Source organism: Marmota flaviventris, chromosome 12, assembly GCF_047511675.1.
Source record: "Marmota flaviventris isolate mMarFla1 chromosome 12, mMarFla1.hap1, whole genome shotgun sequence".
In the NCBI taxonomy this organism is placed as follows: Eukaryota; Metazoa; Chordata; class Mammalia; order Rodentia; family Sciuridae; genus Marmota; species Marmota flaviventris.
The window spans coordinates 108,485,135-108,501,006 of NC_092509.1; the positions used below are offsets into that span (position 1 = coordinate 108,485,135).

At 59.4% G+C, this 15,872-nt stretch overlaps 1 protein-coding gene across 1 annotated transcript in view; it reads left to right on the plus strand.

Annotated features, from left to right (window-relative positions):
• Lmx1a (LIM homeobox transcription factor 1 alpha) overlaps positions 1–14,960 on the plus strand; it is a 123,844-nt gene extending 108,884 nt beyond the window's left edge. The window contains exons 5-9 of the mRNA XM_027922875.2: positions 5,488–5,660; positions 8,427–8,504; positions 9,726–9,795; positions 12,070–12,240; positions 14,800–14,960. Of these exons, the coding sequence (XP_027778676.1) occupies positions 5,488–5,660; positions 8,427–8,504; positions 9,726–9,795; positions 12,070–12,240; positions 14,800–14,960 (653 nt within the window). The remainder of the gene's footprint in view (positions 1–5,487; positions 5,661–8,426; positions 8,505–9,725; positions 9,796–12,069; positions 12,241–14,799) is intronic.
• The last annotated feature ends 912 nt before the right edge of the window (positions 14,961–15,872 follow it).

Genomic DNA, 15,872 nt, shown 5'->3' on the forward strand with positions numbered 1-15,872 from the left:
GCAGAGCTGGTGTTTGGGCGCAGAGCTGGTGTTTGGGCGCAGAGCTGGTGTTTGGGGCACAGAGCTGATATTTGGGGCACAGAGCTGGTGTTTGGGGCACAGAGCTGGTGTTTGGGGCACAGAGCTGGTGTTGGGTGCAGAGCTGGTGTTTGGGTGCAGAGCTGGTGTTTGGGCGCAGAGCTGGTGTTGGGCGCAGAGCTGGTGTTTGGGGCACAGAGCTGGTGTTGGGTGCAGAGCTGATGTTTGGGGCACAGAGCTGATGTTTGGGGCACAGAGCTGGTGTTTGGGGCACAGAGCTGGTGTTTGGGGCACAGAGCTGGTGTTTGGGTGCAGAGCTGATGTTTGGGGCACAGAGCTGGTGTTTGGGGCACAGAGCTGGTGTTTGGGGCACAGAGCTGGTGTTTGGGTGCAGAGCTGGTGTTGGGGCACAGAGCTGGTGTTGGGCGCAGAGCTGGTGTTTGGGTGCAGAGCTGGTGTTTGGGTGCAGAGCTGGTGTTTGGGGCACAGAGCTGGTGTTTGGGTGCAGAGCTGGTGTTTGGAACATGGGCATTTGCTTATCTTTTCAGGGTCCATGTCTAGTGCTGGGACCCAAGAGGTTCCCTCAGCCCAGGTACAAAGTAGGCCTGAGGCTGACATTGCCACCCAGGTGTGAGCATGAGCACTACAGTTCAGAGGCCGCCGAGGCCCGTGCGTCCCTGGCACACCATGCCCTGTGTCGCGGGTTCTCGCTTTCCTGTGCAGAGGCAGCCGCAGAGCCCCTCCCCAGCACCCGTGTCCATCCTCCTAATGACATCCGCTCCCCAACATCAGCCCCTCCAGGAAGCCCAGGTGGCACCCCTCCTCCCCCCAAATGGCATGCCCCACTCATTCTGTCGCGCTCTCCTGCGTCTCTCCTGGCCGGCTAAGCCCCTCTCCGGACACCTGCTCCCTGACCCCGGGCCCCTTCCCTTCTCTAACTTCTCTGGTGATTTGATGCTTCTCTTTTCTAATGGCGGGTTTCCGTCCTTGCCATGTCCGAGGAGCTCGCTGCACACTGTGGGTGTCCTTCACCCTGCAGGCCACCTCCCCAGGTCAGCTTCTGTTCCTTAGGAGCACGGACTCTTCCACCTGCCCCTGCGCTCAGGGCACTCGGCCTTGCATGCAGTAGAGTGCGAGGAGTCTCCCTGGTCGCGTCTCCTTCCCAGGTCAGCTCTGCTTGTCACAGGTGACCTGCCTCTTGGCAAAGCATCCCTTCTCTCTTCTGTCCATCTTTTGTGTCATTCACTGTCAGCGCAGGTGACACCTGCCCTGGTGTCCTATCCCTTAGCAGGTGCTGCTGGGTCTTTGTCCTCTGATTGATCGGCAGGGAGGAGAGTTGTCCCAGGGGTGTCCTTGTTCAGAGTGTTGCACACGAGCCTTCGTGGGGCTCATCGAGGAGTGACCAAGTGCAAGGTTCCTGGTGGAGTATTCTGGGAGCTCTTGCTGGCAGGTGGAGGCCTCCTTGGAGAGCTTGTGCAAGGCGGCAGCTGCCTGGGTCTTGCTTCTCTGAACTTGCTGCACTGTGGCCTGTTGGATTTTTAGTGCTGCTTTGAGTTCCTCACGTCCAGAGGTGACACAATTACTCAGGGAAGAATGCAGTTCCAGCCTCGCACTGCAGGGCCGCGGCTGGAAGAGCTCCTACACCTCCTGTCTTCATACATTCCTCCCTGTTCTGTCCCTCCACCCAGAGAGAACCCCAGACCTTTCCTCCATTCCCCGCCTACCCGACGTTTATGAGGCTCACTGCGTCTGTGGCCGGCTGTTCCTGCCTGCCCTCCCTGGCTTGAGGTCTCTGCTTCCCTCCCTCACCCTCGGACATCTCTTGTTTATGGGCTGCTGGGATTTTTCCAATAACCTGAGATGAATCTACAAGGCCCCACAGGTAGTGCGCCTCTGTCTCCCAGCCATAAACCACGCCGGGGGCTTTCATCTGCGATTGCTTGGGTCCGAGGCAGGTGGGAGGCACAGCAGCGGGGGAGTGGCAGCCTGAGCCGTTGCAGACACTCTTTTTACAGGAAAGGCCCCGAGAAACATGTCTGGACTTGGTGCCAAGCCAGTTCATTTCACTCTGGTGGGCCGTGCGTGGAGACCAGCTCTCTGGCCTCCCCTCTAGGAGTCAGATTTATGCTGGGCCTGTCTCAACGGCCTCCGGGGATGTTGACATTTGTTGTGGGAGAGCGCGAGTGGTGTTCCTTTCATCTCCACTGAGGGGTGTCGGCTTAAATTATGAGGCCCGGCCACAGCCCGCAGCATCTGGGTGTGGGAGTCTCTGGCAGCCGCTCCTCTGCTGTTTGAAAGTTCCCTTCATCTTCCGCTCACAGCACTCCCACCGGCTCCTCGTGAGAGCTTCCCTTTCTCTTTGGCCAGTTCAAAGCCTGCAGTCCAGGTCCTACCTGTTCTCCAAGGAGAAATGGGAACCTGCGTCCAGCAGGTCTGCACTGCTGAAAGAGCAGGGCACTCAGACCGTCCCAGGAGCAGAGTGGAGGATGTCACATGCCCCTAATGTTTACACACGGTGGCTGAAGCAGGTGAGGGTCAGCGATGGCCAGCTGACCCTGGCCAGCTGGGTGTGGCATCTGCCTGCATGTGGGAGGTGCCACGTGCCCCTCCACCCCTCCGTCCTCAGAGTCTCTCACCCAGACCTGCCAGGACACCCGAGAGTCCCTGGGTGGTGGGGCGGGCAGAGGCATGTCCTGCCAAGTGAATGTGTGCTGTTGACTGGGAGCACACCTCAGACGGTGCCAGGAGCACTCCGAGGGTCAGCCCAGGGGAGGGGTCGCAGGTGTAAGCTGTGATGGAGAGCAGCTTGGAGAGGTCCAGGGCAGGGGTCGGCAAACCACAGCATGCAGCCCCATCTGGCCTGGTGCCAGGTCCTGCCTGCCAAGGGGACGCCTGGAAAAGGCTCCCTTTCTCTCTACGGTGCCAGAGGAGCCTCCTAGCCGTCCATCTGTATGGCCCTCACTTTCGCCCAGTGAACAGAGCCAGCCTTCAAGCGGCCTGAGGCTGCCCTCTGTGTCAGGGCAAAGCCTGTGAGACTCACTCTCTGGTGTGCTATGGAGAGTCTGGAGACCCCGCTCTGGGGCTGCTTGAAGGAAAACGGGGGCTGAGGAAAGAAGGGGGTGAGATGCCCAAGGGCAGAGGGGTCGCGAGAGACTCCAGGGCAGGCTCTCCCCGCAGGCCCGGCCCCTCTCCTCTCTTCCCCCTCCGCCTCCTCCCTCTGGACACAGCCAGCTTCCTGGCAGGGTGACAGGGTGTGGAGAGGGGCGGGGCACCACCTTGCTGGGCCCTGCTTCTGCCCCTCTTCCCTGTGGGTTCATGGAGGAGAGCAGCTCTCTGGGAATAGGCATGTGCCCTAGGCAAGGTGAGCACAGTGACAGAGAGCCCCAGAGGGCCGCAGCCATCCTGTCCCTGGACCACCTTCACAACTAGCCAGCACCCAGGGGACGGGTCTCAGTGTGTAAGCTGTGATGTCCCCATCAGGGACAGTGCACAAAGCCCACTCGCTGTGGGCTGGGGTCAGTTCTGCAGAGAGAGAAATGCCAGAGTCCAGAACCAGAACCCAGCCCTCCCCTGGACACGAGGCTGCTGGCAACTGAAAACAGGCATCTAGGGCTGAGGACAGGTCCTTTGTGTTGAAGTAGTTATGGCGATTCTCATGTTCCAGGAAGCCCAAGCCTTCCCATGCAGCCCTCATTTACTTTCAACAATAGTCACAACTCTCTCTCTCTCTCTCTCTCTCTCTCTCTCTCTCTCTCTCTCTCTCTGTCTCTCTCTTTCTAACAGGAATTAACTCGGGGTGCTTAACCACTGAGCAACATCCACAGCCCTTTTTATTGTTTTTTGTTTGTTTTGAGACAGGGTCTCGCTGAGTTGCTTAGAGCCTCACTAAGTTGCCGAGGCTGGCTTCAAACCTGTGATCCTCCTGCCTCAGTCTCCCGACGGGCTGGGAGTACAAGCGAGTGCACCATGCTAGGCACAGTTACTCTTCCTGATGAGAAAACTAGGTCTTGGAGAAGTGTTCACAGCCCGGCAGACTCATCCTTGAGCCGCGTGACCCTGGCAGGAGCTCCACAGGACACTTGGGTGGGATGTCAGCCTGTTTCCTCAGAAATGCCACTGGAGGTTCCCTGGGGCCAGGGGGCCTCCCTGGACATAGGGACGGGTGGGGGGTGGGTCTGAGCAGTGGACTGACCAGGCCTGCAGGGTGAACCTCTCATCCTCTGGGAGGGTCTCTTACCTTCCTGAGGCATTCAGTTCCTAGGGTCAGTCTCCCCCTTCCAGGAGGACCTGAAGCCCCTCACCCAGCGTGACCGAGACCAGCTGCATTGTCCCCAGGAAGGCACACAGAGGAGACGGTGCCAGAGGAGCCTCCTAGCCAGGAGGACCCTGGCTGGGACACTTTTCGACCTTTCAGTGTCTCTTATTTGTATTCTTGAGGAAGGGAGGCCCAGGAAAAAGACAGCGCCTATTAAGCACCACCTGTATGGCAGGATCCCAGCTGCTTGCACAGAAGGACTCCGTGGACACCCACTGGGTGGGCATTATTGCACGTGAGGAAGCGGCGGGGAAGTGACAACTGGCATTGGGCTGTGCCTGCATTAGGTGCCCCTTCAGCCCAAGGGACTCACGGCTGAGTGTCCTTCATGCCCAAGCTGTGGTTCACGTGTTTGCAGGAGGACAGGGCCTCTGAGCTTCAGATGAGAAGGCCCTGGTGGAGCCAAAATGGGAGTTCGGTGATGGCTAGATGATAGGAGCTGTTCCGGTGGCAGCTGAAGTGGTCAGGGACCAGGCTCACGTGGCTGGGCCCCTGTACAGGAAGTCTTCCTCACACGGGCTCTGCAGAGCCTGGGCGCAGCTTCCCAAGAGGTAGCCTGGGTACTAGGTCTTGATCCCCTTTAAAAGTCACCCTGCTGCCTGCTGCTTACGGAATGGAAGCAGTTCACATGGTCTGCAGTTACTCTGTGAAGGGTTATTTATTTCATGGACAGCAGTTTTGATGGGTGATCGGGGTTACTGGTCTCAGCCTGCAGGTGATCAATCCAGTGCTGGTCCCCGATGGCCTTTGGAGCAGAGTTCTTCACGGTGTCTGGGAAGCGCGGTGCACTAGTGTTGAGCTGAGGCCTGGGAGGTGCTCCTGATGACGAGCACCGACTGCCGACTTGCAGGCCGAGCAGCATTCTGGTGCCTGAGCAGCAGCCGCTCACCTCATGCTCAGGGGAGGCCGATGAGCAGGCTCTCCTGCCGAGGAGGCCGCACGCTGGACCAGCCAGGGCGGAGCACTGTGGCGACACAGGGTGTAGCCTGGACCTCCTGGTTCCTGCTCTGGATTCGAAGTGCTCTCCTTAGCTCTTCCTGGGAGCTTTTGGGTCCTTGCCGCGGGCTGTTGCATGCAAGAGTGGTCCTGACGGGGTGTGCACCCCCCTGCAGGAACCTCTGGGAACTCCCTGCAGCGTCTTCTCCTTCTTTCAGGCAAAAGTGACGAGGAGGAGAGCCTTTGCAAGTCCGCCCCGGGGGCGGGGAAGGGAGCCTCTGAGGACGGCAAGGACCACAAGCGCCCCAAACGCCCCAGAACCATCCTGACCACCCAGCAAAGGAGAGCATTCAAGGCCTCGTTCGAAGTGTCCTCCAAGCCCTGCAGGAAGGTACAGGAGGGCAGAAGGGAGGGCAGGGGACAGCACTGCTTCTCTGGGTGCCCAGGCTCCTCTGGAGGTTGGCACATGGGGTCCCGGTGGTGGGGAAGAGGGGTCAGTCTGTGCAAGAGGGCTTGAGCTCTGCTGGGGACTCTAGGGTGTGGCAGGGATCCCTGGGCCTCCGTGTGTGGTGCCAATTCACACACAGAAGCGTTCGTTTTGGTGTAGACTAAGACGCTGTGACAAAAAATGTGGGAGGCAGTGGCCGGGTTGTTCCTTGCTGTGTGCCGGGGACCCCTTCGAGCTATAGGCTTTCCTTTGGTGGAGTGGCCCGGCTCTGTGCAGATGGACCCTGGCTTTGAAAGCCCCCTCCATGCCTGTAGGGGCCGTGACCAGGGGGCTGCAGTGAACCTGGTATAAAGAAACTCGGGCCTTAATGAGAGAGGGGTGTGTTCTCCCTACACCACAGTCCAAAGGAGAGCAGGCCGAGGCTGACGGCAGCTGTGCTGTCCATCACACGGGCCCAAGGGCTGTCCAGCTGTCACCCTGTTTCCCACCACCAGGGAGGGGAGGGGGCCGTGCAGCCAGGCGCCGGTTCCCAGGTTTGCTCGGCCACTCCCTATGTGAGGGGGCGAAGCTCAGTCCTGCAGGAGAGGCTGGGGCTGAGCCCACCTGTGACCCCGTGCCCTGTGGTGCTCAGGACTTCACTGTGGGATGGAGGAGGTGGGTGCTGGGGCAGTTACCTGGCTCTGCCACAATGACTGTGGCCGTCACTGAGCGTTCATGGTTGACCAGCTGCCTGCCATGTACCGGGCACTGTCTTTTACACAGTGAAAGGAGAGTGACCGTTCTTTCTGAAATTTGTAAAGGAAATGCCGTGTCTAAGAGGTCACCATTTCTTTTTCTCCTTCCTATTGGAATTCCTCAGCCTCTGCTGTAGCGAGGAGGTAGCCCGAAGTCTGAGTCACCCCAGCAGACAGTCATTTCCTGTTCTGGGCTGGGGGGCTGTGGCCCCACAGGGTCCAGGTGTGGGCTGCTCCGCCTGCTCCTGTGTGGTCTAGGCTGAAGGAGCAGTGCCCTCCTGGGACGTGTTCTCATGAAGGTGGCCGAAGGCAAGAGGCCAGGGCAGAGAAGGAGCCAGAGAAGTCCTCTTGCTGGATGTCACCCTGATTCACAGGCCAGTCGAGGCTGGGGCTTAGCCCGCGGTCCACGGCTGACGCAGCCCCACAGGGCAGGGGTTGAGGGTCACAACTGGTGGAACAGCAGTGCCCTCTGTCACCAGGTGCCCTTCCTTCCCTGCCCTCACAGAGGTGCACTCCGCGGGGGCACTGGTAGGAAGCGGCTTCCCCGAGGCGGCTTGCTCAGGACAGGTTGTCCCTCCCCCGAGGGCTTCCCAGCCTCCGTGAGGTCATGTGCTGGAGGCTTGTTCCTGGGCACCTTTCAGACCAACAGCGAGGAGTGGCGTCCGCCAGGACTCTAGCTCCAGGGTGTGAGCAGGAGGACAAAGGAGCCCTGGGCCACGGGAAGGGCGTCCACTCTGGAATCAGGCGAGGCCCTGGGAACAGGTGGCTTCCGAGCTGGGCCTCTGAGCAATGGATAGAGTTTCAGCAGGTGCAGAGGCCCCGCTTAGCAGGAGGGTGGATGGACCTTGAGAGTCCGGCCTGATCCTCCCCATGTAAGCTCAGCCCAGTGGCATGATTAGGGGGAGCACTTCCCAGGCGCGGGGCTCGCTCTCTGCGTGTTTGTTCAGGGCGCTTTCCAATCCCATCTTCTCTGGAGACTCCCAGGGGGGGCCATGTCTCTCTGGCCTCTCTGCAGATCTGCTTTATGGGCCGCTCCTCTCCCGCCCTCTTGCCAGCCTCGCTGTGAGCCTGGATGGCCGACAGATGTTTAAACACATCTCTTTATTATCTGGACCCCCTCATCCTCGTCCCTACCTGGCCCCAGTGCATGTGTCCACTGGCCCTGCTGGGTTCCAGGTGGCCCTATTTTCTGTCTCTTTCTGGGAAGGGCTCCCTCAGGGTAACAGTGCAGAACCCCCAAAGTCTCTGAGTTAGAGGGACAAAGGTCCGTGGATTTAGGTGGGAGGAGGGAGGGTGGACAGCCCTGGGAAAGCGGTCTTCACCCCGTTCCTCCCCCAGTGGCCTGCAGCTGTAGCATCTGGCACTTTCTAGGGCTGACTCCAGAGCGGGGGACGCCTGCAGCTCTCCTGGGAGCGTGGGTCTGAGTTCCCGAGTGGCTGGGGTCGGCCAGCGTTCATCACTGCGACCAGGTCCCCGACCTGACAGTTAAAGGAGGGGCGGCTTATTTAGCCTCATCCAGGGTCCCCCGGCTCCACTGCTGTGAGGCGTGTGTCCTGGTGGGAGTGTGGCCAGGAGGCCACCGGCCTCCTGGCAGCTGGGGTGCAGAGAGGGCTGGAGCAAGAGGCCGGTGGCAAGATAGAGTCCCCAAGGGCAGACCCACTTCCTCCGCCAGGTCCCTGCAGCAGTCCATTCAGTCACCAGGACTGATCCTCCGACGAGGCTGGAGCCCTTGCGATCCTGCCAGTCCTCAGAGCCCCACCTCTGGACGTGCAGCACGGGGACAGGCCTTCAGCACGCGGCCTTTGGGGTCTGTTTGCCTGGACTCCTTTCCACCTGGAGGGAAGCCTGTCTGGCCTCTGACTTTGGCTGAGCATGAATCAGGCCTGGGCTCTGCACAGACGCGGCCTAGGAAGCGCTCTGCCTCCTACCGCACTGCGCTGGCGGGTTCTACAGGAATAACGGTTGCTTGTTCCAGGTGAGGGAGACTCTGGCCGCAGAGACGGGGCTGAGCGTCCGTGTGGTGCAGGTGTGGTTCCAGAACCAGAGGGCTAAGGTAAGGCTCCTCGCCTCCTCCGTGTCGCCCTTCCTGCCGCGGGAGCAGAGGGCTGTGCCCTGGCCACCTACCCGAGCTCCCTGGAGAGCAACTCTCTCCAGCAGCAATCCTGCTGCCGCGGGGCTTCAGCCAGGCGCCCGGGGAAGGCCCACTGAGGCATCTGTTTGGGGGAAAGTCTGTTTTCCTGGTGGCCCTGCCTCTGAATCCGGCCAGCCATCGGTATCAATCAGGTCTTTGGAAAACCATATTCTTTAATTCACATTTGTTTCAATGTATACCTGTGCACTACAGATACCAGGGGTTTTTTGTTTGTTTTGTTTCATTTCATTTTTGAGATTTCAAAGAGAAATCCAAAAGCACTCTGACGACTGGCCCAAGACCGCCTGTTGGCGTGGTGGTGTGAGAGCCCTCCCGCCCTCCCCTCCAGCTCAGCCCACCCTGCCACCCTGCCCTCCTGGCTGGCCAGGGCCTGCCGCCCTGTCGTGGGCCCTCTTGGAACTTCTGCCCCTGCCTTTTCCTACCCCTGCAAGTGCCTGTGTCCCTCCTCCCTGGTCTGCTGAGGGGCTGCATTGCTGCGTTTGCTCCGGGTGGGCGAGGGGACCATTCCTGCAGCCGAATTCCCCAGAGTGGGGCTGGGGGTGGGTGAGTCATCCGAATGGGGCTCCATGGAGCAGGCACTGAAGAGGCTCCCTTCCCCACGGAGGCATAAAGCAGAGAAGCACTCAGACCTCCGGGGAACCTTGCAGTAAAGACATTTGTTTTAAAATGCAGTGTTTCTCTCTCTCTCTCTCTCTCTCTCTCTCTCTCTCTCTCTCTCTCACACACACACACACACACACACACACACACCCCATGTGTTAACATATTATAGGGCACCAATGTTCCACTGTTCCACAGAACACAGTTTGGGAAACGTGGGGCTCAAGTGTCTTAGCTGAGGCTCTGGGTGGGTCTCAAACTCAAGGTGGCCAGTGGGGAGGAATAGTCTCCTGGCTCATCCAAGCCACCTGTGGGCCCTTGCTGAGAGGGAGTCCCTGTTCCTGTGGGGTGAACGTCCTCCCCAGCAGCTGTGAAGGGGTCTTGGGGTGCTCTTCCTCAGCCTGGCTTCATATGGGGAAGGTGCTTCCTCCACGTGCCTGTCAGCGGAGAGTGCAGGCCCTTCCCTTGCCCCTGGTGAGTGGCCTGTCACGGCCGACTCTGAAGGGTCGTCTCTCCCACCAGATGAAGAAGCTGGCCCGGCGGCAGCAGCAGCAGCAACAGGACCAGCAGAACACGCAGCGGCTGAGTTCTGGTAAGCCCTGGCCGAGTCCGGCCCTGCGCCCCAGGCCGGCACCTGCCCAGCTCCATGAGTGACGGGCACTCGGTGGAGTCCAGCCCCCCCACTCGAGAGAGAAGCCCGCCAATGGGGGTGAGCCAGGGGGAGCCCGTGAGAGCATGTGGGCCCCAAGCAGCACTTCCAGAGCTCTGGCTCGTGCAGAGCCCTGGTCTGGACCGGGCAAGGTTGGGGCACACATCAGAACGTCCGTGGAGTCAGCGGCGGGTCCTGTTTCTCATGTCCAGTCCCCCTCCTCCTAGGATGGCCAGTTTGGCAGAAGACTCCCCGTCATCCCTGTGACAGTTACCTGAGACCATCGACTTAGCGGAGGAGAGAGGGTCTGGCTCGGGGTTCCCGTCCATGTTGGGCCTGTTGACTTGGGGTCCGTGAGAGGCAGCGCACCGTGGGGAGTGTGTGGCATAGGAACTGCCTGCCCCGTGGGGACCAGAAAGCAGAGCCAGGCAGGGGGTCTGGAAGGACAGAGAGGGAGCTTCCAGGCATGTGCCAGTGACCCAGCTTCCTCCCACTGGTCCCCGAAGCCGCCCTGTCCTCCACAGTGCCACAGGCTGAGAATCAAGCCTCTAGCCTCGGCCTCTGGAGGAGACTCATTTCCAAACCATAGCAACCCCTTCACAATAGCATAAAATAATGACAATACATAAACCCCAAGGTGGGCCGAAGTTACAGTCCCCCTCGCAGAGGACGAAGGCTCCGCCAGTCTCACCTCTGACGTCGGTGAGGGTTGGAGCCAGTTTGGGAGTCGTCTTTGACTACCTCTGTTGGGCTGGCTTTCCACCCACCCCTCACTGGATGTACCTCCTTTTTTTTTTTTTTATAGGGGAGGAATGAGGAGTTGGGAGGGGAGTGAATGGACAGTCTGTGTTTAAGAAGTGCTAGGGAGAAAGCATCCACACTTACGTGTTAGAGCCATGTCATTCTTAAAGGACTCAGCACCCACCAGGGTTCCTTGAATGGCCTGTGCCTTGGACTGGGTCTCCCACGTCAGTGTGCGCACAGGTCACCTGCAATCTTGGTGAAGTTCAGGTTCTGCTCTTCAAGGAAGGTCGTATGGCCCCAAGAGCCTAGGTTTTTAACAAGCTCTCGGGGGGGCCATGGCTGCAGGCCTACGGACCGCTTCTTGAAGGCTGTGCCACCAGACGTTGGTCCTCGTCCTTGCTTAGACCCTGAGCTTGCTTGATGTCTGGGCTAGGCTTGATCCATAATTTGGCCCTTGCAGCCCAGAGTTCCCTGACTCTCACTTAACAACGAGAGATGCTAGTAGAGGGATGAGCTGAGCTGGGATGGGCTGCTGGGAATCGGGCAGCGAGCTGGTCAGGAGCTACAGCTCCTTCGGCTTTTCCTTGATGCCTGGGACCAGCTGTTCCATCCCCTCACACCTTGGGCTGTGCATCCTCAGGTGGGGAAATGGTCCCTGCCAGTTCTGTCTCACAGGGCCCTGCGATATTCGGAGGGCCTGGGGTGATGTTAGCTGATCCCATCTAGGCGACAAGCTCATGGGGAGAAGAATATACTCAGGGGGCCTTACGAGATCACAGACTCCAATCCTTGGCTTTAGAGAGCTCCCGGGGAGGCTCCTGGGGAGACTCCAGAAGCAGAGGCTGGGAGGCGGAGGAGGCGAGATCCTGGGCACCAGCAGCACACTGGCTCTAGAGCACACAGTGTCCTGGAGTCCTCCCGTCAGCCGGTGAGGTCTGCTGGTCAGGTGTGCTGATTCCCCCTGGACTGAGGGCTCATGATGGGTGATTCGTGGACCTTTATGTTCATCCTCCAGGGCTGCCACACCTGAGTGTGGATCCAAGCCTTTGTTTAAATGCCATGTTTCAAGGGTGCGCTGAAGATTCAACTGCCCAGTCCCCTGACCTCCAAGGTGAGGGCCTTTGGCTGGGCACAGGCTGAAGCCACTAATGTCAACTCAGCTCCTTCCATCTTGTAAAGGTGGGATAAGGCCCAGGCATGAAGCTCTGCAGCCACCATCACACAGTCACTGGGGGGCAGCTCGAGGTGGCCTCTGTAATTCTCAGCACCTGGTGTCTGCACCCTTCGGTGGTCACTCCCACACGGTGTAGGTCTGACCTGGAGTGTGATTTCCAAACGTCCCGAGAGATGTGGTGGTGTCTGCCTGGGGCGTCCTGGATCACAGCATGGGCATCTGGTAGTGAGGGGTGTGAGGTCCGGGTGGGGATCGGGGCTGCAAATCGAGAATGATCTGCCACCTTCTCTGTTCCGCAGCTCAGACAAATGGTGGCGGGAGTGCTGGGATGGAAGGGATCATGAACCCCTACACGGCTCTGCCCACCCCGCAGCAGCTGCTGGCCATCGAGCAGAGCGTCTACAGCTCCGACCCCTTCCGACAGGGCCTCACCCCACCCCAGATGCCCGGAGATCACATGCACCCTTATGGTAAGAGGACTCGAGCCCCACGGGCCTCCCACCTGCTGTGGCCCCTCCTTCCCTCCCAGACGCACCTGCGCAGCTCCCAGATGCTCACTGCGGCTCCCCTGCATGACAAGTGCCCCACAAAGCAGGGCTAGAGTCACCCGAGGGTCCGCTACTGGTGGCTGCAGGGGGAAGGCTCCTGTTGCTCACCAGTGAGGTTCATCTCAGAGTTCCCGAGGCCTCCTCGCTGAGCATCCCTTATGTCCCCTCCAGCTCCCTCTGTGAGCCAGTGCTTGGAGGTGAGGCCTGGGGACCCCCGAGGAGGGTGAGCCCAGGGCTGCAAGGCTAAAAGCTCACCCTCAGGGTGGCTGTGGGCCACTCACAGAGTCTCGGAGGAGTACAATGCATTGATCTGTAGATGGAGTCACTGTGCCTCTTACTCTGATAGCTAAACGATAGTTTTATTCAGCAAGCCTTCCAAAAAGAAGTATCAAAGACAAAATCCTCATGAAGATTTTGTCCACATTTCTCCCTCACTTAAAAAAATTCACGGCCAGGTGTGGTGACACACACCTAAAATCCCAGCAGCTCAGGAAGCTGAGGCCAGCCTCAGCAACTTAGTGAGGCCCAGTCTGAAAATGAAAAATAAAAGACCCGGGGATGTGGCTCAGTGGTTAAGCGCCCCTGGCCTCAATCCCCAGTCCCCCACCCCTCCAGATGAGTTCTCTTGTCACAGCCGCGCTGCCTGCACACACCTCACACTCAGCCAGCCTTCACCAGGCTGGACCTCGCGGGGTCTTTCTGGGCTGACCTCATCCATGCACAGATCTGTGCACACAGTGCATATCCCTGATGTCCTGTGGACACACGAGCACCTGCCTGATGTCCATCCTTCAGATGGCACAGTCCAGTGGGGCCTCTTTACACTAGGCCTTGGTAAGCAGGCAGAGGAGGTTTGGGTCACCTTCTTCCTCTCAGAGTCTCAGGGGCCATGTTACCGAAGGCCCCTGGTGACCTCACAAGGTTGGACCGTTTGCCCCTGGTTACTTCAGGCACAGGTGAAGGCCACCTTGCCGCCCCTCTGGCTGATGCATCCCTCGGCTGTCCCACGAGGAGCCCTCCTGGCTTCTGTGTTGAGGGTGCACCACCCTCCCTGTCCTGCGCCACGCAGCTTGGCAAACAGAAGGCACTCGGCCTGCGTGCTCCGTTGGAGAGCGCAGTGGTCATCCTGGACACTCCTGTCAGACTCTCGAGAGCCACTTCTGAGGCCAAGTCTACAGGGTCCCTGGCCCCCAGCCTCTGCAGGCCCCTGGCCCAGCCTCTGCAGGCCCCTGGCCCAGCCTCTGCAGACCGCTGATCCCGCCTCTGCAGACCCCTGATCCCGCCTCTGCAGGCCCCTGACCCAGCCTCTGCAGACCCCTGGCCCAGCCTCTGCAGACCCCTGATCCCGCCTCTGCAGGCCCCTGACCCAGCCTCTGCAGGCCCCTGACCCAGCCTCTGCAGACCCCTGATCCCGCCTCTGCAGGCCCCTGGCCCAGCCTCTGCAGACCCCTGGACCAGCCTCTGCAGACCCCTGATCCAGCCTCTGCAGACCCCTGATCCAGCCTCTGCAGACCCCAGGCCCAGCCTCTGCAGACCCCTGGACCAGCCTCTGCAGACCACTGATCCAGCCTCTGCAGACCCCTGACCCAGCCTCTGCAGACCCCTGGCCCAGCCTCTGCAGGCCCCTGGCCCAGCCTCTGCAGACCACTGATCCAGCCTCTGCAGACCCCTGGCCCAGCCTCTGTAGACCCCTGGCCCAGCCTCTGCAGACCTCTGGCCCAGCCTCTGCAGACCCCTGGCCCAGCCTCTGCAGACCCCAGGCCCAGCCTCTGCAGACCCCTGGACCAGCCTCTGCAGGCCCCTGGCCCAGCCTCTGCAGGCTCTGGCCCAGCCTCTGCAGACCCCTGACCCAGCCTCTGTAGACCCCTGGCCCAGCCTCTGCATGCCCCTGACCCAGCCTCTGCAGACCCCTGGCCCAGCCTCTGCAGGCCCCTGGCCCAGCCTCTGCAGACCCCTGGACCAGCCTCTGTAGACCCCTGGCCCAGCCTCTGCAGGCCCCTGGCCCAGCCTCTGCAGGCTCTGGCCCAGCCTCTGCAGACCCCTGACCCAGCCTCTGCAGACCCCTGACCCAGCCTCTGTAGACCCCTGGCCCAGCCTCTGCATGCCCCTGGCCCAGCCTCTGCAGACCCCTGGCCCAGCCTCTGTAGACCCCTGACCCAGCCTCTGCAGGCCCCTGGCCCAGCCTCTGCAGGCTCTGGCCCAGCCTCTGCGAGGATCCTGCCTCCCACACCTGCTCTCTGTGCATGCTGTCCTTTGCTCTGTTGCACTCCATTTAGCACCGTGTGTCCTGGTTTATGGTTCCACGTGTTGCACTTTGGACAGGAGCCCCTGTTGACATGACAGACCCCTGGATCATGTCCCTCCTGGTTCTCTCTGCGGCTGTCCCCAGCCCCTGCTTTTCCTTCCCCTGTGGAAAGAGTCACAGGGATGTGCCAAGTCTCTCCTCCCAGACCTCATGTCAGTGTCTCTTCTCCATTTCAGGTGCTGAGCCCCTGTTCCATGACCTGGATAGTGACGACACTTCCCTCAGTAACCTGGGTGACTGTTTCCTAGCAACCTCAGAATCCGGGCCCCTGCAGTCCAGAGTGGGCAACCCCATTGACCACCTGTACTCCATGCAGAATTCGTACTTCACCTCCTGAGTCTTCCCAGCGTCTGTGGCTAGGCTCCCACGTGGAACCACCATATTCTGCGAGGGGCCGCTGGCTTTAGGACGGGGAGGCCAGGGCAGAGGTGGGCTGGGGAGGGAGGTGTGTGGGGGTGCTGTCGTATAATGATTTGGCGTAGCTCAGCATTTCCAAAGACTGAGTGTGTTACGGATTGCCTAGTTCAATGTTTCTAATAAGAGTCTTAGGATTAGATAGGAAGATGTGCTTATCATTAAGGACAGGGACTTTAATATAGACACTCATGCAAATTAGATACCTAGGGGCTCCTAACAACTTCCCGCAGTTTGGGGAAGCTCTTGTGAACAGGTGCATATATCTGTCTGTCTGTACACCCACGACAGACAGACAGACAGCTGTGTGCGTGATTGCATAACCTTTCATACCTTGTCATCAAAGTTTATTCATAATTATAACAGACTCCAACTGTACAGCAAAAGTAACTTTATTTTCAGTGTGAACTATATTTAAGGAAATGCTTGATGCACTTAAGTTATAAAATGAGATAATTTACTTTTTATAAGCTTTATTTTTAGTTTGAAGAGATTTGTCAGCAGGGCAGAGAGGCTGCCTCCTGCCCCGTGGTGCCGGAGCCCGTCTGTTTCAGAGCCTGCGAGCCTGGGAAGCAGCTCCCTGTGCTGCCAGTCTCCTCCAGAGGAGTCCTGCTCCTGGGGGTCCAATCACTGGGTCTGGGGGGGACAGAACAATCTCTGATCACGTTCTTAGAAGCCATGTGGCTAGATTCTTGGGCTTTCCCTCAGATTCTGACATGCTGCTGGGCGGTTGGGGGCCCTCAGCATTCACAAGTGTGGGTGAGGCTGACCATGTGGACCTACCTCCCTGGGGACACTGAGGTGCCAGGACACATAGTAGGGCTGCAGCCAAGAT